The sequence below is a fragment of the Girardinichthys multiradiatus genome, chromosome 15 (genome assembly GCF_021462225.1).
Source record: "Girardinichthys multiradiatus isolate DD_20200921_A chromosome 15, DD_fGirMul_XY1, whole genome shotgun sequence".
In the NCBI taxonomy this organism is placed as follows: Eukaryota; Metazoa; Chordata; class Actinopteri; order Cyprinodontiformes; family Goodeidae; genus Girardinichthys; species Girardinichthys multiradiatus.
This window is the reverse complement of record NC_061808.1, coordinates 10848788-10876207: the sequence shown is the minus strand read 5'-3', so window position 1 is coordinate 10876207 and position 27420 is coordinate 10848788. Positions and strand designations below refer to the sequence as shown.

General features: G+C 38.6%; 1 protein-coding gene across 1 annotated transcript in view; it reads left to right on the top strand.

Annotated features, from left to right (window-relative positions):
- The window catches only part of LOC124882466 (brain-enriched guanylate kinase-associated protein-like), a 45413-nt gene that overhangs the window by 1018 nt on the left and 16975 nt on the right, over window positions 1-27420 (top strand). Inside the window, 2 exon segments of the mRNA XM_047388878.1 lie at window positions 6595-6632; window positions 25388-25549. Of these exon segments, the coding sequence (XP_047244834.1) occupies window positions 6595-6632; window positions 25388-25549 (200 nt within the window).

The following is a 27420-nucleotide window of genomic DNA, read 5'->3' as shown; positions in this document are numbered from 1 at the left end:
AATTAATCAACACTTTAAATGATCTGAAGTAGCTGTCCTTCATTTTCATGGGGCTTCTCTGGTTTAATATTTAGCTTGTAAACTGTACAGAAACAAATGCATAGAGCATATAACATAGCCTGCAACAGTGCAGGGGCAAATAAGTAAAATGATAAATGAGGAAAACAAGACAGATGTAAAAATATAATGGAGAAAATGCTTTATGTCACTATGGTAATTTGCATATTGTGCGCATTGTCTCTTTTGCACCACCGTGCACTCCAGAAGTACTCACACACCTTAAAGCTAGTCCCATGTAGTCAATTTTTAACTTCAAACATATGTGCAGTTTATGTGATTTTGTGTCACAAACCAACAAAAGGTTCAGTACAATTGTGAAGAAGATGAGGAATATACTTTCAGCTCAGTCAGTGCGTCTATGAACAACAATTTTTGAAGTCTTGTCGTAGATTCTCAATTCAAAGGTCTGAAGTTTTTTGCAGGTTTAGTTCTAGGATGTCCCTGCATTTGTGGTTTATGTTTGTGGCAAAGTGTAAACATGAGTCTTTTACCTATGTCTTTCTTCTCGCCGCACTTGCATAAAGGCTGAGTTTGTAGAGTGGATGACTAATAGCTGCCATGCACTCCATGGTCAACTATTCCTCAGCTGTGTGATGCAAGTTTCTGCACTGGAATTTATTTAGGGGTTTAGAGTAAAGGAGTCTGAATATAAATGCATGCCATACTTTTTAGACTTATATTTGTGGAAAAAGTTTGAAAAAAAAAGCTTTTTACTTTACAGTCAGGTCAGTCATAAAAATCTTGATAAACTACGTTGAAGCTGGAATGCAATTTGAAAAAAGTGAACAATCTCAGAAGGAATCAAAAGTTTTTCAAGGCACTGTATGTGTGTCTACATATTTTTTTATATCATGAGTTGAGACCAATGTGCAGACTGGAGTGATGATGCAGCATAGTAAAGATTTTAATAATTAATGAAACCACAAACTCAAAGAACTCAGGAGACAACAGGTCACGGAGTTTGGGCAGAGAAACACACAGTCAGATGAAAGAGTCCAGCGACAAGGAATCAAAAAACAGGAACCTAAATACAGCACATGAAGGATGCACAAATACACTGTCATTAGCACCTTTTACATTTTTCATTTTCTGCCCCACAAATAACCATTACTCTTTGATTTGTTTTGCTTTGAGCTCTCTTTTCAACCTTCAACACATCTTTTAATTAATATTTCTGTGCAGCTGCTAATAGTGCCTCTATGTTCTCCTGTTTGGCACATTATACAGTTGTTTTTTAAGCTTTTATTATCACTTTTTCTTGCCAATAGCAGAGTCCTGTAGAAAATGAAAACAGCTCTAGTAAGTGTGAGAGTAAAGAAAAGAAATATAAGAAATATAGGAAAAGAAATAGGACGTTCAACTGGTCCTGCCAGATTTTATATACATTAGGTTTCGATTGATTAAAAAATAGTAAAATAAATACCTGAAATGACAAATGCATTTAATTACTGCATTATGTTGCAATAATCTCTTTAGAAATATAAGACATTAGCTTTAATGTATGTGCAACTAATGATTACTCTGTCGAATCTAAACATTGCCTCAGGAAACCTAACAAAATATAAGAAGGTCTTTGCCTCAGTACATCAGAGTTGTTATGGAGTCAAACAATATGATGAAGGTGGCAACATATACAATCAGAGGAGCTGTCAATGGCCATTAGTGATGGGCAAGAAAAGGAAAAGATGTACACTTAGAACATTTTGTGAATTATAATTTAATAAAGCCTATTTAAAGCCTATTTTCTTTTTTATAAATATGTCTGACATCGGATTTTCATTGGCAAGTGCTGAGAAGTTATTAATGAACTAGCATCTGTTGATCTAATTAATGAATTAGCCTATTTCTAATTCCCACTATTCAAAATCGGAATGACAAGTGAACAACCTGTCCAAGTAAGGCAGATGTATGCCAGACTTCAATAATCAGGAGTTGTAGGCTTCGAATTGGATTAACAGTTTATATATTCACTATTATGTTCACTTTGTATTTGGTGGGAGAAGAAAATGGTTAACTTAGAAAGTTGAAAGGTAAAACAATCCAAACCAATGTGTGAAAGGCTTACATACTGTTATGTTCTTCTCTGTCCATGCTCCATTGTTGTGGCCGGTAGTACCTAACCTGTGGTAGACTGTTAAAAATAATTCATGTTGTCACATTCTTAGCCATGAACTTTGGGTCATGACCGAAAGAACGAGATCCCGGATACAAGCGGCTGAAATGAGCTTCCTCCGTAGGGTGGCCTTGCACTCCCTTAGAGATAGGGTGAGGAGCTCGGCCATCCGGGAGGGGCTCGGAGTAGAGCCGCTGCTCCTCCACATCGAGAGGAGCCAGTTGAGGTGGCTCGGGCATCTATACCGGATGCCTCCTGGACGCCTTCCTCGGGAGGTGTTCCAGGCACGTCCCACTGGGAGGAGGCCCAGGGGACGGCCCAGGACACGCTGGAGGGACTATGTCTCTCGGCTGGCCTGGGAATGCCTTGGGCTCCCCCTGGAGGAACTGGAGGAGGTGTCTGGAGAGAGGGACATCTGGGCGTCTCTGTTGAGTCTGCTGCCCCCGCGACCCGGTCCCGGATAAGCGGAAGACGACGAGACGAGAGACATTCTTAGCATCATAGGGCCTAACCTGTTCCCAACTTTTTCCAACAACTGTTGCAAACATTTTAGTTTTTACCATCCGATACACAGAATCAGAAAACCAAACTTGAAATGAATGCAGTTACGAGGAAAACTGTTGAATCAGTGATAATTTCTTTACAATTTTCTTCTATTGAGCCAGAATTGGTTCTAATCTTACAACATGGTCTTGACCTACAGTTATACATTTTTTCTTTGCATTTTTGCTGATTTTTTACTATTTTTTTTTGTCTTTCCTGTGTATTTAACCATGTCTGCATAATGTATTTTAGAAAAATCAACAAAAGGCAACAAAAAAATCCAGCAAAAAGCTGATGAAAGACCCATTAAATGCCTAATTCATCAGTTTTCAGGATTTCTACTAACAACCGTTTGGAAATATCTCCAAAAGGCTTAAAGAAAAATTATGCAAGACCAGAATACCATATTTAATACCTTGTCTAAATAACTCAAAGATTCCTGCATGAGTACAAAAATATGGTGTCATTTTAAAAGTGACTGCAATTAATTGTATGTCAGTGTTGCGTTTGCACCTTTTTTCAGCAAAACAGTCAGACACAGATTTTGCTAAAATAATAATAAAAAGCTATAGCTGATGTTAAAAAAATAAAGCTCCCCTTCAGCTGAGCTACTCAGGTGAGGTAAATGATATGCATGTGAGTCTATACAGAAGAACTGCTTAGTGGTGACCATCGAACGGTCTTTATGGGAAAGCTCATTAGAATTCTCCCCCCATTTACAACTCCTCCACACAAAACAATCCGAACTGAACAATGCACTCATCTACAAACTCAGCCCACTCACTCCTGTTTTTTTGTGACATCCATCATCTACTCAGCTGAAGATGTAACCTTGTTAAAGGGCCATGCCAGCAGGGAAGTTTCCTTCCAAAGCAACTGGTGTTTCTACAGTCTTAGAGCTGTTTATACACGGACGGGCCTGAAGACTCAGTCAGCAGTTACTGCAATAAAAGTGAGTGTATTTGCAGTCTCAGTGTGACATTCACCACAGTGGTAAATGATAATCCATTTGGCTTCAGCTTCCTTGCCTCAGAATGTAAATTGCTTCACTCACTAGTAAGCACAGAAGTGTGCTTTTCTGCTCAGATATCACTCCCTGGACAAGGTAAAGCATCTCCTTACCTGATTTGCAGCCTTGCCAGTGTTTCCGCATTAACCCTAAACACACCTGACAGGATCGTCCAAATCGGCTCTGCTCCCATTTAATAATAAAGGGAGAAGATCGCATTGCCTTAATTTATTGTCTGATTAAAATTCAGCCTTTGCCGTCACCTTAGCAACTGCTTTGGAAAAAAGGTGGGTGGTGTGGGGGCTGTGAGGCAGGCTCGCGAGCCTGTTGGAGCTCATCTTAGTCTAGTGTGTGAGTATCTGTGTCGCTGCAAACTTTCATTTCCTCGCAGAAGTCTTTGTACTTGTGCAAACGTGTTAACAAAACATTTTCCACAGGCATCTGTCTGTCTGTTCTGCACTCATTCTGTGTTTCCAATTAATTTCTTGCAGAAGAACAAATAATCTATTTGCACCTTATTTCTGTGAATGTGAGACCCTCTCCATTTTAAAGATACTATTTAGTGCTGTATTTTTTTCCACATACAAATGTACACTGAGTATAAACACAAAGGAGTAATGAAGTATTAATTTCTGCAGCACAATTCCACAAAACAAAAAGTAAAATTTTTGAAGCACATTATAGAAAGAAACTGTACTACTATCAAGAGGCACAAGAATCAGGCTGATCAGCTCTCTGAACAACGCCTTTCGTTGACTGCCCAGCAATTGTAATTTTTTGAAACTTCTTAATTCCAGTGTTAACTGGAATAATGGGGCTGTACTGCAGGTGGCCAACTGGTAGAACTGGGTTCATTAACAGTCTATGCTTGATGTAAATAGCTGGTGATAGACCAGCTAAATAACTGCTGAAAACATTGTTGGGACTTGAAAATCATCTTAATGGAAGGCATTAAGAAGGGAGAAAGAAAGTCACCTATCAGCCTCACTCAAACGAAATTTCCAGTCAATGGGCACGCAAAAAAGTTAGGATGGTTTAGAAAAGGTTATTTAGGCTGAAATTAGTATATGATTGTAGCTTTCAGTGCTAAACTGCATTTTGTTATTTCTAATTTGTTCAGATCTAATCTACTGGTCAAACCCGAGCTGCACTTCCACATGGAGCAGAAACCCTTTAAAGAAAATTTGGGGTTTATAAAATTTGTATTCTATTTTCTAGTTTTTGGGGGTTTGAAAGCGGGGCTCATCCATTTTGTGTAAGAACCACCACTGAACAGGACCACATTGTTTTAAAACAACTTTGCTAGAAATGATCACTGCAGAACTGTAATAATGAATTTTTTCCCGTGGTTCCCTACTCTTCCCCTGCCTTTTATTATGTCATCAGACACGTGTGCTCGGAAGCGAGTATTTTTTTTTGGAGACTTGATCTTATCCTTAAATAAAGATTCACAGCAAAACAGCAAAACGAATACAAAACTGACCATGACATGTTGTTCTATAGGTGACCAACAATATCTAAAACAAATTTGATTGATTTTACATAAAAGTCTGGCTCACAGGCATTGTCGGATCCATTTGACTAGGGCACATGCGCCAGGATATATCTATTCTGCCATGAAACTTGCAACCTTTGATATAGAAAGTGCCCGAAGATCCACTGTAAAAGATTGCAAGACCTTCATGCGGCTTGATAGGAAAACATAAAGGAATAAGGGGAGAAGAAAGAATTAATTAGAGTACTGTTTGTGAAATGTTCCATGCACATGTCAAAACTGGAAAGCTGCAAGTTTGTCAAATGTCTACTTTAACTCAAACTGTGAATATGGTTTAACAAAAAGATCATGTTGCACTGAAGAAGACTTGAAGCCTATGATTTAGATCACAAATTTTGTTTAAAAGCAGGTGTCACTGTTTTCATGTAGGTTTTTAGGTGAATGGAGCAGCATAACAAAACCAGATTACCAGACAAAATGTTTACATTAAAAAAATAAATACAATTTAAAATTTGGGCTTTTTTTTTATTCAGACCTTTGGCCCCAGTACAGTTTTGTGTCTAGAAAAGCCACAGAACTGGGTAGTAGCGTTAAAAACTGTTACGCTGACTTCTTTAATAATGACAAATGCATTAAATTGCTTTAAAACTCCATCAAAGGTTGGGGGGAATATTCAAATTTGGGTGTAACATATCCTCTGTGTAAGAATCACCTATAGAAGTTATATTAAAATGCCTTTTCCAAACAGCCTGGAGCTGGATATGTAAAATTCAACAGACTGAACCACCTGTTCCCCCCCATCTCCTTTCTCTTTTTTTTTTTTGTCTCTTTCCACATCCTCTTCTCCTCTCCTCTCTTTCTGTCTGTCCCTGCTCCTACTCTGACAGGGATACTGAGTTACTGCCAGAAGCACACTGAGGGGGTGGTGGCAAGTGTTGCGGGGGGTGAGGTGGTGGGGGTTGCCATGTATCTGCAGTCTGGCTGCAATGGAGGGTCCCACTCTCCCTCCCCATCCTTCTTTTCCTTCCTCTTGCTTTCACACTCTTGATTATGATATGATTGTTCGCTTCTCACCTCAAGTGAGTGCAAATGTAGACATCCGGGTGCAGTCTGATGAGTTCTGTCACAAGCAGGAGTGGAGGGGAAAGTGAGGAGGACTCATTTAAGATAGTGATAGAACAGCTTGGGATTGAAGGGAAAAGGGGGGTGTCCCTGAACAAAAACAAATGGGAAAACTAAGGGAACATGCCTGCTGAATAAGTATGTTTGGTTTGTCTTATGGATGAGTGGATGAGCTGCAGAGGTGCCCTACTTGGCAGCTTCTGGACCAGTTCTGATGGGTCTCCTCCAATAACATGCTGTCATTTCCTTTAGCTGCCTGACGAGGAGATGAACAACATAGACCCTATCAGGTAAGGTTCTTCTCCCTCCATCGCTCTCTCTCGCTTTCTCCCTCCCTCGGTTCTTCTCATATCTTTTCAGCTCTCCATCATCACGCCCCCGCATTCTCCCTGTCTTCTTCCTTTAAGCTCCTTCCCTCCCACTCTTCCTCTCTGTCTTTCCTCTCCTGCACAGTGTCTCTCCCTCCTCTGCCTTTCCCTTTTGGTGTATAGCTGCTGCTGCTGGTGCTGGTGCTGGAGTGGCGTGGCGTGGTGTTGGCGGCAGCTGTGCATGTGTTGGGGTTTTCTCTGAGCTTTAAGGAAGAGCTGGGTAAGCCAGTCCAAAAAGCACATAGAAGTGGGGGGGCTTTCTCCATCCCCGGCGAGACTTGGAGCCAGCAGGATTTTTATCTCCCTGTCACCAGGATGAGGCTGTGCGTGAGCAGAAGGTATCGCTTTGCCTTTCGCATCTTTGATTTGGGTTACAAAGCTCGCTTGGTTTTCAGATGTTTTTGTTTATATGTCCAATTTTGTGTTGCGTGGTTGTACTTGATGCATTGCTGATTTAAATGATATATCTTTTCTGATAGTTTGTTGAAGATAAAAGGTTTTTTTTTAATAGATTCTGTTGAGAATTCACCATTTGTAACATGATACTACTATAATATCTCCTATTGATCTATCCCAAGGGTTTTAAATTAGTCTTGCATTTATAAGGTTTGTAAAAATATCACTCCTAAGTGTGTTTCTGCATGCTTTTGCAAACTCACCTGTCGGAATACACTGATCAATGTCTGATTTGTATTTAAATATACATTTAAATACAAATCAGTTTGAATCTTACCTTGAACCTGAGTGAGAGCTGATATGACAATTTAAATAGATTTTAATCAACTGTTTATGAACATGTCATTTTTCTTTGATATTTAACAGAAGAAAAATTACATCCAGGAGCTTTTAATCTTCTTCCTTTCATTTTTTCACTCACCTCTCTGCTGTAGACAAGTTTTATTAATGCAATTACTAATGAACCATTATTAATCTCCCACAGATGGAAATAGATCCCAAGCTTTTCCGTTCTTGTTCGATTACTGGTGGTGTTATTGCGATTTCAGGCAGATTATAATTTAAAAGCCGTTTAAGCAGCCAATGAGGGGTAATTAATCTTGACGGGAAGGGGAGAGGGGGAGAAGGGGGGCGGGTTCCCTAATGTGTGGCATCAATTGTCCTCACCTCTGTGTCACAGCTTTAATTAAATTATAGCAGCTCCACAGATATAACAGTCCTGCATCTTTTCACCTGTAGCCAAGGAAGAAGCAGAGTTAAGGTTAATGTGGAAGATGGACCTACCTCAGAGTCTGACCCCACCTTTTTATCCAACCTCGATCCCCCCCATGCTCCTCCTCAGATTAACTAATCTCCAAGACACCTTCCAGCTCAAATGATGAAATTTCCTGAAATCTTTTTCCACTGCCTTGCTCTCTGCCTCTTTCGTAATTCCTGTCCCTCCCTTGGTCTGGCTCCTGTGTTCGGAGGCCTGTGGCAGAGATAGAAATGTAAATTTTAAATAGCAATGCACTTGAGCTTTGGAGCCTTAGTGCACAGGAGACTTCTCGGCCGTTTAAACAGATTTAAAGTTTGAAAGAATTGAGAAAGTTCTGACAGGATGACAAAGAGCATGAAGTATGTTCAAAGAAAAATTTACTTTGAAAAAGTGTCAGCTTGAGAGCAGTTAGCAGACAGAGAAAAGTGTGGCGTATGGGCAGAAATATAAGACTTATTTATTCGAAGAGTTTTCTCTGATAAAATTCCTTTTCTATTTCTCCTACCAAATATGTATATTTTCAGATTTCAAATGATGGTTCGCACAGTGCTCAATGAGAAATACAAGGCTTGATATATTGTTTAATAACCTAACCCTGCTTTAAACTTCTCCACAACTAATCCCTGACCTCTCTGGTGTGTTGCTTGGTCTTCATAATGCTGTTGATCCACTAATGTTATCTCACAAAATCCTTGTGGGCCTCACAGAGCAGCTGAATTTCTGCTCAGAATAAATCACACACATCTATTTACTAATTAGGTGACTTCTCAATGCAGTTGGTTGCACAGAACCTTATTTAGGGGTATCAGAGTAAGGGTGCTGAATACATATGCCAGCCACACTTTTCAGAATTGTAACTTTATTTGTAAAAAAAGAGATGAAAACCACACATTTTTTCTTCCACCTCTCAATTACTACTTTTTGTTGATGTGTTTGTTGAAGTGTGTGGTTGTGACACAACAAATTGTAAACAAGTTTAAGGTTACACTTTTGTAAATCACTGTACAGGTTTTTAGACCATTCTAATGGATTAATAACACAAGAGACAGAAGCAGTGTATTTGTTTTCTTGCAAAGATGCTACAAACAGGTGTATTGAGTGTTAAGGATCACTGTCAAACATCCGTCTTCCAGGTGTTCACTCAGCTTGAGATCTAGTGACTAAAAGGTACCAGTGAGGGGTTCACATCATTTTCTCACTCATTAAGCCTTTTGGTGAGTCCTCTGTATCATACATTTTATTACGTTTACATTGTTTTCCCTTAAAAATATTCCGGTAAAGGTGCTTTCACTTTCTTTAACTTCACTTTCCATTTTGCACAACGTCTGAAGAATCAGGTGTGGAAAATATAAGGCAGTACCCTTTCACACTTTTGGCACACAATAGGAAATTGTTCTTGTCAGATGCATTTCCACTACAGGGAATTCTCGGCTCGTTGTTGGTGATGCAGGGGGCTGGGTGGAGTGTGAAGAAGGCATGATAGGGTACAAGAAGTCTGCTGTAGTCTCCTGCTTGTCTTTCCTGATTATTATTTCTGTTGTTCCATGTAAGAGACTCTTCACATGTTAAAGTTCAACAATATTGGATATCACTTAAGTATTCAGTCCAGCATCACATCCATTTTGCACACTTGAGCTAATGGTGTGAATTGGTTGTTTTCAGCCCAATTGAATCAGACATCTGAACTCACAACATAAAGCAAGGATCAATCGAACATCACACACGATTTGTACAAGGGAGCTGACAAGATAAAGAGGAAAGGTTCAAATCAGTCGGACCAAATGTTTGGAGTCTAACATGCCAGCTTCTTAAGTCGTATCTTAAGGGTCAACACTGACGACAGCTTTGGTGAGAGAGATACAACATATTCCTCTGTCATCTCTCAAAGTACATTATGAAAGGATAGCTAGGTAAAAGATAAAAGACATTTTGGATTTTTGAACTGGTATACAGGAAATAAAATTCACAGTTTGCCTCTAAAACCAGATAATTAAGAATAGAATATCCCTTATTATATTTGTCACAAGTACAACAAAATAAAAAAAAAAGCTATCTGGTCTGTGCATAGAGCGATAAATAATGTATGGAAGTGGTAGTCTAGTGCTTAGAGCAGTGCGCTTGCATTCTGAGAGGGCTGCAAGTAGACTGCCACTTTGGGTGAGCAAAACCTTAGCCCCCAGGTCTGCACTGCTGCCCACTGCTTCCTATGGGATGGGTAAAAGCAGAGGACGGATTTCATTGGAATGTACATTTGCAGTGACAAATAAAACGATTAATAAGATTATGTAAAATAGAACTATAGAAGCAGTTTGTTATAAAGATAAAATAAAAACACATGCACACATTCACACTGATCAAACAAGAAGCAACCCGCATATAAACAAACATTTAAAGCACTGACTGGGAAAGCATAGGGCCACTGCAACTGTGTTCGCAGACATCTCCCAATTGACGTCTTTTTATTAATTTTACCGATGTAAAAACTTAAATTAAATCACTGGAGCTGATCAAACAGCTTGCATCTGTAAATAACAAATGAATGATATTTTTAGTGATGTTTTGTTTCCTTTTTAATGCATGTTTGATCCCTGAAATGATGACACTCGCAATGGTTAATGTCGTAAATTAGAGTAGTTGCAACAATTCAAAGTTACAAACTATAACGCATTATCACCACAGGTTGGCAAACAGGTTTTGTGATGTCGGGATGCTTGACGTACCATATCTTCCTTAATGTGTATGTCTTAGGGTTAAAATCAAGCAAAGCCGCAGTCCCCACTGGATACTTGCAAACACAACCCTGAAACTTGGTCCCTACCAAATTTACTAGCAGTTCAAGCCTTGCGTTTTTAGGCTCACAGAGTGAGTGCCATGACTTAAAGATAATTTTATGCTGAAATTAGTAAATTAGAATTGTACCCTATTTTTGCTCGTGTATAGAACATTTTACAATGCCTACAAATGATCCTGAATTTATACAGTTAGAATTTTTACCTCTTCAACACATTTTTCCTGCTACATAATACAAAACTTTGCCAAGGCAACTTTTGTTCTAAATACATCTGTGGGTCTAAACTACAATACAACATTATCCCTGATGGTGTGCAGGGTTTAGAGTTGGTTTTGTCCCTTTGTTCTTTGTATGCACTACTTTGTATTTGTTTATGACATAAAATACCAATGAAATGCATTGAAGATTGTGTTTGTAACATGACAAAATGTAACAAAGTACAGGATTTATAACTATTTTTGCAAGGCACTGTACACAAATTAATCTGACATCATGTTAAAGCAAAGTTAGAAAAAAAAGTCAATTAATATGTTCTACCTGGACTTTGTAAAGCTGAAGGCCAGCAACGTTAGGAAATGAATAGACAGATCACAAAAGTGCCACTAAATACAGAGAATTAACCCATATCTAGGACCACTCATGATCTCCTACATCTTGATGTCATTTATTTTTATTAGAATTGTAGACTGACAAAAGTAAAACATAGTTGAGTCCTGCTCTTGTGGTCATTGTTTCTGTCTTAGATTTATGCTCTTTTCTGCCCTATGTGGTCTGAACACTCGGCTTCTCCCTCCCACTCTCCCTGTGGCTCTCTCCCTCCTGAAGCACTGACAGCTCTTCTGGGGGTCATTAACCATCATCCCAACCCCATTAACCCCCTTCTCCTTTGTCTTCTCCAACACCAGAAATAAGATGGTCCAGGTCAGTCCTATGTCTCATGGCGATAACGCTGCCTAAATAGTTTTACTACATATGACAGCTGCTTTATCTCATTGCTAGAATTTATCTAAATCTGAACATTTTTCACAGTGGCACTTTGGAAAACATCTAATATTAAATATATAGAGTCGGCAAAAAATAGTTGTTGTTGATTGAAGTGATGGAAAGAAGAGGCTATTATGTTTAAGCAATATTAATTTAAACTTAGAGAAACTCTTTAGAGACTGAGGATATGTAACACTGTTGTCATGCTACCCAAGAGTGGTTGACCTGAATATATCATTTTTAAAAGCAAGGGAGGTGGAAATCTAAAGAGTTCAAAAGAACCCATGTTCTACAAAGCTAGGATTTTCACTCTGGTTTATGTTAATAGTAAACAAAATGGGCATCTTGTGTTTGATGCAGGAGAACAAAGTGGAGCTTCTTGATTTTAAAAAGTTGTAGAAAATCAAAAAACATTACTTAACATAGTTGTGCCCCAAATTATTTATAAGTCTGGCAAATACATGTTCAACATTGCCTTTTATTTTACCATAATGCTCCTTCTGAGTGGACGCAATATTAGCATTATATAATAGTGTCTGTGGAAAGAGCTGAAAATTAAGGTGATGGCAAAGAGGCCTTCTAGCTTGAAAGACAAGACAAAATGTCTACATACCAGTGAAAACATGCAAAGCATTTGAATGGTGTAATGCCAGTGAGGGTTTTTAGATCGATTGTTGGGAATGGCATAGAAAATCTAAAGAAAGCTATTTTCTGATCAATTAAAAATAGATACGTGTAGGTACTTTATATCCAGCCATACATGCATATGTCTGTTTATACATATACATATGCATGTATGGGTTATAATATAACTAGTTTAATTAGGAACTTGTAATGACATAGGGACAGGACTGGATAAGCAATTGCTTCTTCCTGCTCCCTCTTCGAACAGCTTGAGGTTTGTCTACATAATAGATTGATGGATATTTTATGTTGTTTGTTTTGTATTTGTTGCATATGTATATATAAGAAAGAAAGAAAGAAAGAAAGAAAGAAAGAAACATTATTTTCTTTCTATATTGTTATCTTTAGAGTGATGCCTGTCTAATTTCCTATCAGAAACAAACATCTTGGTTGAATGCAAATAATTTTTGGAATCCCAAGCCAGGGATATGAATAACTTTAACATTAATTCTATTAAAAGTAATAGATAATGCAAACCTTTCACTTTGGTATTTTGAAAGTGGTACACTATCTGCTTATCAAATAAGAAATAATAATTCCCACTAGAATCTGTCCCACTCCACTGATGTTTGCGTTCTGGTTTTGGTTTTCATTTGTGTTTGTGCTTTGATCTTTTCCTTGTTGTTTATTTATGCTCTATAGGTCTTGCCATATTGAATTCATTTTCTGTTTCATTATTGTTGGAAAGATGTTGCCATATTGGTTCATTCCTTTGTGCTTATCTGTTTTAGTTTATTTATTGTGTTCCATTCTCTGTGTATTCTAGTTTATTTTCTTAGGTCAGTATTAGTCTTTTGCCCTTGATTAGTAGTTTTTCATGTGTCTTAGTTGTGCTCCGCCTGTGTTAATTAGTTTCCATCAGTTTTCCTGCCACAGCTGTTCCACATCTCCACTGATTAACTCTTCTGCTTCTTTTGCCATTTTCCACCCCTGCTTCACTATTTAAGCTCCTTGTGTTTGACCGTTCATTGCTGGATTCTTCCATTAGACCACCCGTTACTCTCTGCGTTGCTCTGCCCTGTCTGTGCTACATGTTCTGTTTGCCCTGCTTGAGACCTGTAAGGTTTCTGTAGAAAACAGTGTTTAGGTGCAGGGGTACATTCTTTATTTGATTAGAGATTTATAAGTGGAGTGAGACAACCACAAAACTAAAACCAGCTCAAGTCTCACTTGAGATAAGTGAGAGTTGGCTACTCTAATCACGTGTCTGGGTGTTAAATATGATAATAATAATAATAATAATAATAATAATAATAATAATAAGTTAGTTCAGAGTTCGAGAAGAAATTAGGGCAACTTATTAAATGTTGAGTTCTTTACAAGAAAATGTTTACTTGTACATATTTTTATCTCATTTTCTTTATAATAAAGGAAGGCATTTGACAGCCTTAAACAATAGAAATTGACCATGCTTTACCCAATAAAGAAAAGATGTTAACAAAAATGCATTTCCTAGCCAAAAACACATGTAGGACACTCTATCCCATAATAGCTATTCTTATCTCCTTTGGTGGAAATAACGTTAATGGTTTGCTTCTTGTAGCCATCTACCAGTCTCTCACCTCGGTGAAGGGAAAGTTTACCCCACTCCTCACTTTCAGCTGTGAGATTTATTTGGGCAACCTTTCATACACAAGTCACTCCACAGCATCACAATAAGATCAAGATCTGGGCTTTGACTCTAACTAGAATTTCTTAACTCTCGGCCAGCCCTGCTAGATTTACTTGTACGTTTTGGGTCATTATCATGTTGCGGGGTCCAGTTCTGTTTCATCTTTCAGCGATTTACAGATGGTCTCATATTTTCCTTAAGCATGATACGCAGTAAAATTCATGGTGGAATTTATTATGCTGAGCTAACCAGATCCAGCTGCAGCAAAGGATCACCTAACCATGACACTTCCTGGTCTATGCATCACAGCTGATATAAGATTTGTTCTGATTTTGGTTTATACAAAACATGTCCTCTGTTCCTGTGTCTAGATAGTTAGATTTAAGAGACATCTGTCTAAAACAATATTCCAGATATCTCCTTGTCTTTGTCTTCATTCTCTTCAGGTTTTTCTCAGAGAGTTAAGATTTCCTCCCCGAACACCTCTCTTTCTGATTGTAGAGGCATGCATTTTCATATCAACAACTGCAAGAGTCTGCTGTAGGTCCAGTGATAATATTTTAGGGTTTTCGGGAACTTCTTTAAGCATGTTGCTTGTAAACATGCTTGAATGGCCAGACCTGGGCATATTGGCAGCTGTTTTGGATGTCCTCAACTTGTAGATTATTTTCCATACAGTTTAATGGCTGATTTCAAATTTGTTTGAGATCAACTTAAATCCCTTACCAGACTCATAAGCTGCAACAGTGTTCTTTCTGAAGGTCTTAACCAGCTGTGTTGATCTAGAAAATGTTCACTCTCGCATCAACAGTCAAAACCCATCTCATGTGGTATTCCTGTTTGTAAGCTTAGACATTTTAAAAGGCTTTTTCTGCTTTATTGTTTATTAGTATAACCTGTATTTCTCTGTATTATTTAGGATGATATTAAATATTCACAAATCCAAATATGTTAGAAAACGCACAGACTTTCAAAGTGTCTGATTTTGAATTTTTACCTGACCATACAGCATACAGCAAAGTACAGTATGATGGACAAGTACAGTATAATCTTGTAAAACCATATTAATATATATTCTGTAAACACTCCAGTAATAAAACGTGGGAGAAAAACTGCTATGGGTACCTGGGATCTGTTTTCTTTTTAAAAGTTGTATTCACTCATCCCACAGAGTTTAGGCTTTTTAGGGAGCCTCTTGGGATCAATGGACAGACCACTAAGTACATCGGTAATGCCTGCACTGTAGGGTTTTATAAAGAGAGACACTCTCACACACACACACACACACACATACACACACACACACACACACACACACACACACATACAGGGGAATAGAGCAGTGGACTGCAGACTTGCAAATTTGAAGAGGTTGTTTCTTTGTTGTGTCCAATCCCTACCTGTCCATTGAGCTCTACTCATAAACAATATGCTGCGTGTTTGGAACCAGGCAGCATACTGCGTATATGTTTCTTAGTGAATGCACTCATGTGTTTGAGTCTTTTCTATTTTTAATGAGCTGAACATTTTTGAAAGCTGCTTTTGCCTCTCCATCCCAATGTCCTTTAGGTGGTGGCTGAAAAGATGGCAAACACTGTTCATATTTTTGGGGGCTGCAACCATGGTACAACATTTTTTCCAAACCTGTTGTACTGAGTACAATATGGTTTATACAAAGAAACGTAATATATTAACAGATATTAATATTAAGAGATTTTGGAAATCAGTGTTTGAGTGAGTGAGTGAGTGAGTGTGTTAGAGTTAATTGAAAATATCAATGCCAACGATTTCAGCTTTGATTCCAAAGTATGCTAAATTGTTTTCATGTTTTGACATTGTGTTTTTGGATTCTGGGTTTGTGGAACAACAGATCTCAATGGCTTACCAGGACAGCTCCCTGTAGGATTCATTGGCACCATAGCATAAATTTCTTGTCTTCAGGCTGAAATAGCTTTTTGTGGAACAGCATGTGCTTGTGTGTGTTTTTGATGGATGTTTGTGCATAATGGCTTGAGGCTTCACTTGCCTCCACAGCTTGTGTGCCTAAGAAGTTAAAAACATATTCAGAGTAGAAGTTTTCTTGTTTTAAAATTTAAAAAAACATGTGTAAACATGTTGATACACCTTGAACTTTGAAGTATTTTATTATACTTTCATTTGACGGAACAACACAGTGTGGTGCATATTTGTGTAGTGGAAGAAAGCCCATAATTGTTTCTTTTTTTAGAAATAACATGAGAACTGTGGCATGCATGGGCAACCAATTTCCCTTATTTTATTATCCCTAAATAAAATTTAGTGCAACTAACTGCCTTCAGAAACTACCTAATAAGGACATAATTTAATTTCAGTACAAATAAGGATGTTGTGAGAAGGTTTGTTGGAAAATATTAAAGAACAAATAGCATCATAAAGACAAAGGAACACAGCACGCAGGACAGGGATCAGATTGTGGAGAAGTATAAAGCTGGGTTAGTTTAAAAAACAATAACCTAAGCTTTAAACATCTCACAGAGCTCTGTTGCATCATCTGAAAATGGCTCAACTGCAAACCTGTCAAAAACATTGCTGTCTGTCTAAACTAACAAGCTGAGCAAGGAGAGCATCAATCACAGAAGCAATCAAGAGGTCCATGGTAACTCTGGAGGAGCTGGAGAAATCTACAGCTCAGGTGGAATAATATTTACTAACTACATCTAACTACATAGGGGACACAACAAAAGTGTGGGAGCAAGTGCTGTGATCAAATGAGACCTAAACTGAACTTTTTGGCTGAACTTCACTCAAAATGCTGGGGATGATGGAAACCTGAACATCATCCTGAGTGTACCTGAGCATACCATCTACACAATGGAACATGGTGCTGGCAGGATCATACTGTGGGGATGCTTTTCTTCAGGAGTTTGGGGTAAACAGAGTTGAGAGTTTAGAGTCAGAGTTAATGAGATAAGATGGATGAAGCTAAAAATCTGAGACTGGGGTGTTCACATTTAGCATAATATAGCCAGAGCTACAGTGGAATCCTTTAGATCAAATGTTTCAATGATGAAACAGCCCAATCAAAGTCAAGACCTAAATCCAGGAAACCAAAAACTGAGAATCTGTGGTAAGACTTGAAAATGGCCATTTACAAATGCTCTCTGTTCAATCTTACTGAGTTTTACATATTTTGCATAAAAATGGTCAAAAATTATTTCATTCTCTAGATGTGCAAAGCTGATAGAGGCTTAGCGCAACAGACATGCAGCTGTAATCACAGGTAAAGGTGGTTCTGCAAAGTATTGATTCGGGTGGGCTAAATGCAAGTTCACGCCCCACTTCACCACCACTTTGTGTTCATCTATCACATAAAATTCCAATAAAATCAGTGTTTAAACTTCAGTCAAGCTTCAAGTTTAAACATTACAAAATGTGGAAAGTTGCAGGTCTTATTTTATCTTATATTTATGCTCATGTTTAGTACAGGATCTTGTCTTAAGCTCACCCTTAAATCCTTAAATTCCTCTTGAAATGTTGTGATTGATCATTCCTCCTCGCTCACTGCCATCAGTGGCACATTAAATCTGTTCAGCAGGTCATTACACCCTGATGTTGCTAATGGTGTTGCTAGCTGGTGTATAACTTCTTAGGTACCTGCTTCTGAGTTAATCAAGCTCAGAAATGGGAAACGACAAATACATAAACCCACACCCTCCCACTCTAATTTGAGAGTTTCTTCTATGAGGTAGTTATGTCATACTATGCATGGCTTTGGTACCTTGTAAATTTGATGGCATACAAGGAAAAAGAACATCTTCTTTCACCTCCATCCCCTGCTGCTGGATGACTCAGCCAATTGGGTTCTCCCTCTCTAGTGCTGAAGTTTGGCTGTTTTTTTTGTTGTTTTTTTTAAGGGGCTTTTCCTAATAGTCAATCTATCTGCAACGTTGATGCGATCAGGAAGCCCGAAACAGATTGAAATCTGAGGAAGGAGGAAAAAATGTACAATTTAAGTGATGAGTGCACACCCACTCCCTTGATTTTACTTTCTAATTTGGCAGCGTTTGCTTCCTTCCTACTATCTTTGACTAAACGGTAAATGCTCCGGCTTTCATTCCCCCTAGAAGCTTCCTGCTTTCCCTTCTGCCTCATTCCATAACTTTATGTCTTCCTCCTCCTCCACTCCCACCTCCCTCTTCCTCCTCTTCAGTGCTCTGAGTTCCTCTCAAATGTCAGCATGGCACGAGTGGGTGGCAACAAGCCCCTTCTAAGGTTTTTTCTGCTGTGAGGGATCAGCTAAAATGAAAGAGATGAAAAGCGAGTGAAAGAGGGTTGTGTTGGGATTTGTAAGCGGACACCTGGCCTGGTCAGAGATGTGTTACTAACAGATGCCTTTTTTTGATTCTGGGCATTTACTGTTGGTTTTTTTTAAGTACATGCATGCACAAATGCCCAATACACACAGTAACTACACACATCTGCATCTACAAATGTATTCTCAGAGATAAATAAGTATGCATTTTTACTTTTCTCAGACATCTCACACCTGCCAAATCTTTCTTCCACACATAATGAGAGCCACTGTGCTATGACTCAGAGGGGAGCAGCTGGATTGAAGGCTCCAGCAGCAGCAGTGGTGAGCTGTCACCATCTGGAAATGTACATGTCTCTGCTCCCTCCACAGTCTGCACCATAAATCGTCTCTCAACAACTGGGTGTCGATGAATCAACAAGTATCTGTACGTCACCTGGTTTCCGTGAGGGCACGAAAAAGCCTGCAAACAAGATGCATTTGCAAACTGTAACCGGGTGCAGTCAAGTCCCACATGGTCTGTCATTGTTTCCCTCCTAAGTGGTCAGTCCAGTGCTCAGATCAGAGGAGCTTTGATCAGGCTTTGACAGCTGTCTCGTCCAATAACCTATTCCATATGTCTGTTCAATAAACAGCTGTATCTTTGCTGTGGACGCAGATGGTCCAAAGGCCAGAGGAAATATTTATACAGGAATTTCATATCTTTTAGCCTCTGAAATCTCTCAAGTTGTGTTCTATTAGTTTCACGTACAGTGCCTTAAAAAAGTACTCGTTCCCCTTGAACCTTCCCATTTAAAGCAGGGTTAGGTTATTTTCCATCATCTGAAAATAGATAAGGTGGAGCACAATTGCAAACCCACCAATATATGGCCCTCCACCTAAACTGAGTTAGGCTTGAACATGCTGTAGGGATTAAGGGAACAGCATTAGGCTGGTTTAAGTCTTATTTGTCTTACACATTCCAGTCTCTTTGTGTTAATAATAAATCTTCTTCACACTCCACGGTTACATGTGGAGTAACACATGGTTCAGTGCTTGGGCCAATTCTCCTCACTATATATATAATCTTTCCAATTGGTAAAATTATTAGACAACATGGGATAAACTTCCACTGTTATGCTGATGGTACTCAAAACATGACTGGCACATTTTTGTGATCATCTTAGAAACTGATGCATTCAACAAGTCTGAGTGCAATTTTGAGTCATTTCTGAGTTACTTGTGACTTTTAAAATTGAAATACATGCTTCAGTTATTTTATCTTTACATATAAGGAAAACATATTTTTTATTGTATTAAAGCAATATTTTCTGCTAAAGAACTGCTATGGACAATATATATATACTACCGGTCAAAAGTCTTAGAACGCCTTTCTCATTTTGTGGTTTTCTTTCTGTTTGTGACTATTTACATTGTACGTAGATTCTCAATGAAGGCATCAAAACAGTGAATGAACACATATGCAATCATGTAGCAAACAGAAAATTGTAAAATAACTTTAAATATGTTATATTTTAGAATCCTTAAAGTAGCCACCCTTTGCTGTAATAACTGAAATATTAACCTTTAGCCGTCTCTCAGTGAACGTCTTGGCGGTTCTTTAGAGACTCTTTGGAAAACCATTTTAGGTGACCAGCTCTTGAAACTTTTGAAGACAATGCCAAGAGATCAAAGCAGTCATTAAAGCAAAGGGTGGCTATTTTGTAAAAATCAAAAATATGAAATTGTTTTGAGTCATTCCATGTTTGTTCATTCACAGTTTTGTTGTCTCTGGTGAGAATCTACAATTTAAATAGTCATGAAAATAAAGAGACCCATTAAGTGAGAAAGGTGTGTATAGTATAAATATGTATAATCCAGGTGGGTCTTGTGTAAAACAAAGAATAAATATGCCAACTATTGAGTAAGGTGGAGGACCTTTGATGCTTTATTAACAATCATACAGATATGCATCAAATTAAAGGTTGAAAGTAAAAAAAGAAATTCAGTGTGAGTTTAATCTAATGAAATAAAATATGCATGTAGGGCTTTTACACATCTTTATCAAGGTTGTCTAGAAATATTTTGATATCAACAACATTTAATTTACTTTGTGGCAACAGTTTTACATATGTTTTCTTTAACTGTAGAGGGCTGTCAAATACACAGCAGCAACATTACCCTGTAGATACATTATTCACAAAATTAAAAATATTTTGTTTTCGGGTGAAATGTATGAAAAACATTAAAAGTTCATGCTACAGTGATATTATAACATTAAAGCAGGATATTGAAGTAGAAGCATACAATGATGATTTCCTCATTTCAAACTACTTATTTAAACAAAAGCCAACAGCAGTGGTGGGTGTACCACAACAAAGAATGTCAGTGTCTCAATAATGTGTCATGAACCCGTAAGCCATGTAGGGGACACAACAAAAATTTGGGAGCAGAATGGTGCTGTGCTCAAATGAGACCAAAACTGAACTTTTTGGCTGAACACTCAAAATGCTAGGTATGGTGGAAACTTAGCATTTTGTTCGCAAGTCGACTTATTGCTTGCTCAGGCATGGCATCCCACTTCTCTTGACGGCCAGCCCTCAGGTTGTTGAGGTCCTGGGGTACAGAGTTATGAGCCTCTAGATGGCGACTTAGCTGATCCCATAGGTTTTCAGTGGGATTCAGGTGTGGGAAAATGCAGTCCACTCCACTGGAGCTACACGTCTCCAGCAGCCATTCAATAACGATGTGACCTCCATGAGCTTGAGTATTGTTGTCTGTGAAGATGGACTTAGCCTTTGTTGTTCATACAGGGGGACAATGACTGGATTAATGATGTTATTCGGGGGCTTGTCACTGTACCATTCCCAAATGTGTAGGGCTGTTCTGTATTGACTAGAAACACCTGCCAAATCTGTAATGCCACCACCACCAAAGGCCCGTCTGGTGACAACAGTGGCTGATGCATAGCACTCTCCTTTATGTCTCCAACATCGTTGGCGGCCATTACTTCTGCTCAATGCGAGTCGACTTTCATCAGAGAACAGCGATGAGGTCCACTGGTTCCTCGTCCAGCGTAAATGCTCGCTGGATCATGCAAGACGATGGGGCCTGTGTCTAGTCAAGTGGTCAGGTGCCCTGGCAGATCATCTAGCTCGCAGACCATACTGATGTAAACGGTTTTGAATAGTCTGACGTGACACAGGTGCCTCTTACCTCCCTTAAATGTGCCTGGAGTTGAGTTTCATTCATCATCATTTTGCTGGGCACTGTTCACAATGAAGCGAACATCAGTGTAGGATGTGACCAAAGGAAGTCAAATTCTATGCCTTTCTTTTGACTCTTCCAGTCTCTCTGTATCTCTGTTGCAACCTGCTGATGACTCTCTGTGACCCTCTAAGCCCAGTGGCCATTTCCACCTGAGAACAACCTCTTTGAAGCCTCACAATGGCAAAGTACCGTTGATCAATTGTTAGGTGTTGTTTTGATCTCATGATGTCAAAATGTGAGAAGCATGCAAAGGAGGACTGTTTAAATATCAATTTTAATTGAATCAGGAAATGTATTGGTCAATTCAAGGATCAAACAAGTGTTGTGAATTTTGCCGTTTAGTTCCTTTTAGAGAACAGCAAGTTATGTAAAAAGTACTGAAACATTGAACAGTTGGACATATGCATTCAAAGGTTTAGAGAAGATCACATAAGGTTGAGTTCTAAAGGTTAAATTCATTCTAGGTTCATCCTGCATTTCACACAAAAGCCAAATAATTTAAACTTTTTTTGAGTAGCAAATTTCATGTCAAATTTTGCACATACCTTTTCCTCTCCTTTGACAGTTTCTTATGATTGGAAGACTGTGAAGATGGCTATGAGCGCAAGAGTTTGGCAGCATCAATGCAACAGTTTGTCTTTTCAATTTGGATTCCAGCTTATTGGTAGTTACTAACAGCTGTGAACCTGTCTGTTTGCTTTTGTTGGCAGGATCAACACAGGTATAACAAACACTAATTCTGCAGCCCACACTTAGCTGAGCTCTCTTGGATAACTCACATACATGCCAACTTCCTGTGGCCAGACCCTATAAACACATGAGAGGGAAGGAACAGAGACAAACCATGAAAAAGATATACATTGGCAAAACAGCCTTAAAAGTCCCCCGAAATGGCGGCAAACACCCAAAAAAGAGGTAAGAATAAATGTGTTACGCCATCTCCCCATCCATACTTGTTTTTATGTGTTTGTCCGCTCATCCGCCCACAAGGTGTCTCCTCTGGTTGTTCAGTGGTGTTAAAGCAGCCTCATCCTGCCTTTCCAGGCCCAGAAGTCATGCTGCCTCGTCATCTCATCTCACCAGAATGAAAACACTTATTATGTGTGATTCAGAGGAGGTCACTAATGGAGGGATTTTTTTAGGCCCTGGAGCTACTTCACGTAAAGTCACCCTGTACCTAACACCAAACACCCGTATTCCCCAGCTAAAGCCTACTGATCAAATCTGAGCAGGAGGTGAGGTAGTGGGCACTGCTGGCTAATGCAGCTCTGAAATGTCATGCAGTCAGCTGAGACTTTATCTGAATCATTCAGCATGCAGGTCATTTCTCAATCACTGCCAAAGCTGCAAAGGCAGCAGCTTTCCATTAAACACACACTATTTCATATTAAAGCTAAAAAAACAGTTATAATTTTACTCCTCATACATATAAATATACTATTGTCAGCTATTTATTTATGCAGAACTGATATGAAACTGAAACTATAGTGGGGTATATCTGTGAGTTGAAATAAATAACAATAAAATCCTGACTTACTTCTGATACCACAGGCTAATGGTTGAACTCAAGCTTGCGCAAAATGTTTACATTATTACATTGTTATCTACAGTGTCTTATGATGAAATGTTAAGTGACTTGTAACTTCTGTATCTGTCAATGAAGCAAGTACAAGAGTAGTATCTATGCCTCCTTCTCGCCACAATGACCGCATGCATTGCTGCATGCCAGTTTGCATCTGCCTTTCAGATGTGCTAAATACAGACGCTGAAACTGAACCTGAAATCTGCCTCTAAGTTTGATAAATCATGTTGTGGGTGGTAAGGAATTACATTTGCATAACCTTCTCCTATAAATTCACGCTTTCTAGTCATCAACGTATGTTTTGCATAGTCACGAAGGCAAACAGGCTAAAAGGTTTGCACCCACTGTTCTGCTCATTTTACACAGGCAATTCGTTTTGGACCTGGTTTGTAGATCAAACTTGCGCACGCAATCCAGTTTGCAAAAGTGTTTATACACGCAAACGTTTTGAAGATCAGGCCTTTGGTGTGTTCATTTAGATATTTTTTCGGCACTAGTGGCCTTTATTTGTATTTTTTGACAGTAGGCAGACAGGAAAGAAGGGTAGAGAGAGGGGGAGACATTCGGCAATATCGCCGGGTCCGGGACTCGAACCCTGGACGGCCGCTTCGAGGACTGTAGCTTCCCTACACCATCAGCGCCACGCCCTGGTGTGTTCATTTAGTATAAATGGGGATTAAATGGTCCCAGACGCTAAAGCTAACAAGTAGCCCGACATGTGCCAAGTCCATATTAGGGTCCTTCTGTCTTAAAATAGCTCTAATCTCGTCATAAAATGTCATAGATGTTTAGAACGATGCTATTTTATGAACCTTTATTTCGCCTTCATGTTTGCATTGGACAAAACTTGATGATTATTTATAAAGGGAAATGGAGGAAGGAGGCCATGTGCTGACAATGATCTTTCTGTGTAAAACATTTCCATTGTCAGTCAGAGTAATCAGCTTCTATAAAAGCAAAGTGGTTTGCAAGGTTTCTGCTGGATTAACATGTCATTTAAAGTTATTAATTTCAGAGTCTTAATTATAGGCCTTAAAAATATCCTGTGTCAAAACTACTTTACCCGGACTTTCATTCTCTGAACCCCTGAAAAAATGCTGCTCCTGAATCTGGCTTTTTGTTTGCTTTAGGGAAATAAGTATTTAGCTATTTTGTTGTTTGCTTGACCGATGGGACCAACTAACCTGCGTTTATTCACAGTACCGGCCATTAACTAACTGTACAGTAATCATCATGTGAAAATACGATCTTGGTTTAATTTTTTTCTGCAATTCAGTCCTGCAACATTTTCTATGAGTGTGTACACCCTGATTAAGTGGCTAGCAAGCCTTGGATTAAAACTGGAATATATGCAGTTATAGAGAAACTGATATGTTCAAATTAAGCAAATGAAGTTTTTCATGAAGTCTAGATTGACCCTGTCTACTTTTCGTCCAATTGATTGCAGAAACATTATCCTGCTTGCCAATGAGATGGAAACAGGGTGATGTCTCCTCTGACCTGAAAATAATAAATGAATGAACCCATCCCAGTTTTTTTTTTCCTTTTTTGCTACTGTCTAGCTCTTCGCCCACCCTTTGTACCTACAATCTTGTTAAAAGGGAGAAATGGAGGAAAACAGAGAAAGTGAAAAGAGCAGACCACATCTCCATTCATTTCCAGCTATGTTATCTGGCTGCAGATAGAGTCATTACCTTTTTTCCTCCATCTGTCCATCAATACAAGGTCCATTAAGCTGAGCAGTGAGCACTCAGATCCATCATGGCAACAGACATTTCCTCTTTTGCCACTCACACTTGCCCTTTTATTAGATTGAAACTCAGGTAATGCACATGCTCCAAAAATAGTCATCATTGTGCTGTCTTGCTAAATTACATGTTGAGGATATTGCTGTTTTGCAAATCTGAGACTTTAGGGTCTATTCAGATAATTTATTAGAACTCATTGACTCATTTTTCATTAAACATTACGCCTCTGCTATTTCTATGTGAACATTCTCACCAGTGATTGCTCCTCTGTGATGTGTCACCTTATGCTCTGTCGCCTAATGAATTACAAAGCTCTGCATTCATACTTACAGACTGAATTTTGGGATCATATTTTCCTGCTTTTGTCACATCCCCCTAATGTCCCCATCAACGTTGCATGGCCATTAAAAGGACATGTAGAACTTTATAGATCAATTTAGTGAAGCAAATACCTAGTTTGCAAGTTTGCTTCCATCACCATATGCTCTAAACTCGTCTGCTGTGTGTATGTTTGTGCATGTAGCTCATTGCTGGAGCAGAAAGAGGACTTGCGGAAGAGACTTTCCTACACAACACACAAGCTGGAGCTGCTGCAGAGCGAGTTCGACTCCACAAGGCAGTACCTGGAGACGGAGCTGCGCCGAGCACAAGAGGAGCTGGATAAGTTCACAGATAAGCTTCGCAGGTGGCCTCGCACACCATTAGTTACCACATGCTTCAAACTAATGTTACTCTGGGTAGTGGAGAGGAAATGAGAACACTTGGGTCAATATTATCTGTCAAAATTTCATTTTCTGATCATCATTGGTGGTGTGACGCTTCACTTAAAGTAGGAATCACATTTTGGTATGTGTACGACACAACAACAAATAGAAACAAATGCAAATATTAAATATTAAAATTCTTTTCAAGTTCTTTTAAAGAGAAATTAATTCTCACCGAAACAGGTACAAGAACAGCCAATATACAGTGAGCAAAGATTTGTATGCATTTCAAAATGTATTTTACAGTTTGAATCAAGTTTGAATCACGTTTTTTCTCCTGAAAGTTCTTGGTCATGGTTACTAATCTCACAGGACCACATATGTACGTAGAAGAAAAACATCCTACCAAATATGTCTTCAATATGTCTCCTGTAGATTATATGTCAAACAAAACAGTTTTATCAAGTCCAAAATGGACATGTATCTGCATTGCTATGAAAATTGTCATGATGTAGGGTTGTTTGGTTTTTGGTTTCGGGTTTCTTCTTATGTTTTTCACAGTTAAGGTTTTGACTCGTTCTTTTGTTATTATTCTTCTTAGATTTTGAATCATGCTTCTGTTATTTTCCTGGTCATGCTTTAGTTTTGTCGTCTTGTTCATGTTTTGTCAGGTTTTCGGATCTGGTTATGCTTTAGCTTCATGTTTTTCTAGTTTGTTTATTAGAGTCTCTGTTTTTGCCACAGCCACGTTTTGTTCTGTCTGTCAATTAAGTTTATTCGGCTCACCTGTTCAAGTTAATCTGTCTCCTTACTCCACCTGGTTTTCACGCCATATATTCACGCCTGTTCTGTTTAGTCTTCGCGGAAACATCTTTCACTCTCATGCTCATGTCTTGTTCTAAAACCAAGTCTTGTCTTTTTGATCATGCCATGCCTGTCTTGCCTGCCCGTTTGTTTTGTTCCTGCCTCCTGCTGTGAGTCAGTTTTTGTTATTAAACCTTTTTTTTCACTTACCATCACGCTGCCTGCTCGTCTGCATTCTAGGGTCCAATTCCAAGTAAACTGTGACAGAACCGTGACAGAAAATAGAACAAAACTAGAAGTCAGAGTTTCAATACATTTTCGATAATTTAACGCAAACATAAGTGGCAATACAAATGTGTATGGAAAGCAGAAAACTAGCAGGTTGCAGATATACAACAAATATCCAGAGAGCTTGCCATACACATTTTGTTATATATCAACTGGGCTTCCTATAAATATTTTTGTGCACCACACACTGCACACTATTAAGCCTCATTCATCTCATTATTATGAACCATTGCATTAATTTGGTGTGAAGTTCTTTTGAGAGTAGCTTTAACAATACTTACTTTCTGTCAGGGCCTTAGTAAAAGTGCAGTAAACAAAACTCTAGCACATGATATTCTGAATGAGACTGTGTATGTTCTTCACCTGACTGCTTGAGCACGCCTTTGATGTTGCAAAAGTGTTGGTTTGGTGCAACTACATGTACTGTTACATCCCTAGTAAATATGGATATGTATGAACTAGGGATGCACAACATGTTGAATGGCAGTCCATATTGCAAAATGAATGTATTCAAATTAGATAAAAAATAAACACCTATTTTAGTAAATTAAGTGCAGTCAATGTTGTCCATACAGGCTGGCTATGGGAAATAGGAATGAAATATTAAAAGAAATGTAAAATAACTGCTGGGCAAATACTGATATGAACATGCCTGAATGTCAAAACTTGTTTTGGACTTTATAGATGACACTTTGCAAATTTAATTTCTTAATCAAAACATACTTAAACTGGGGAACCATTAGGGCTTAGCCAATCATAA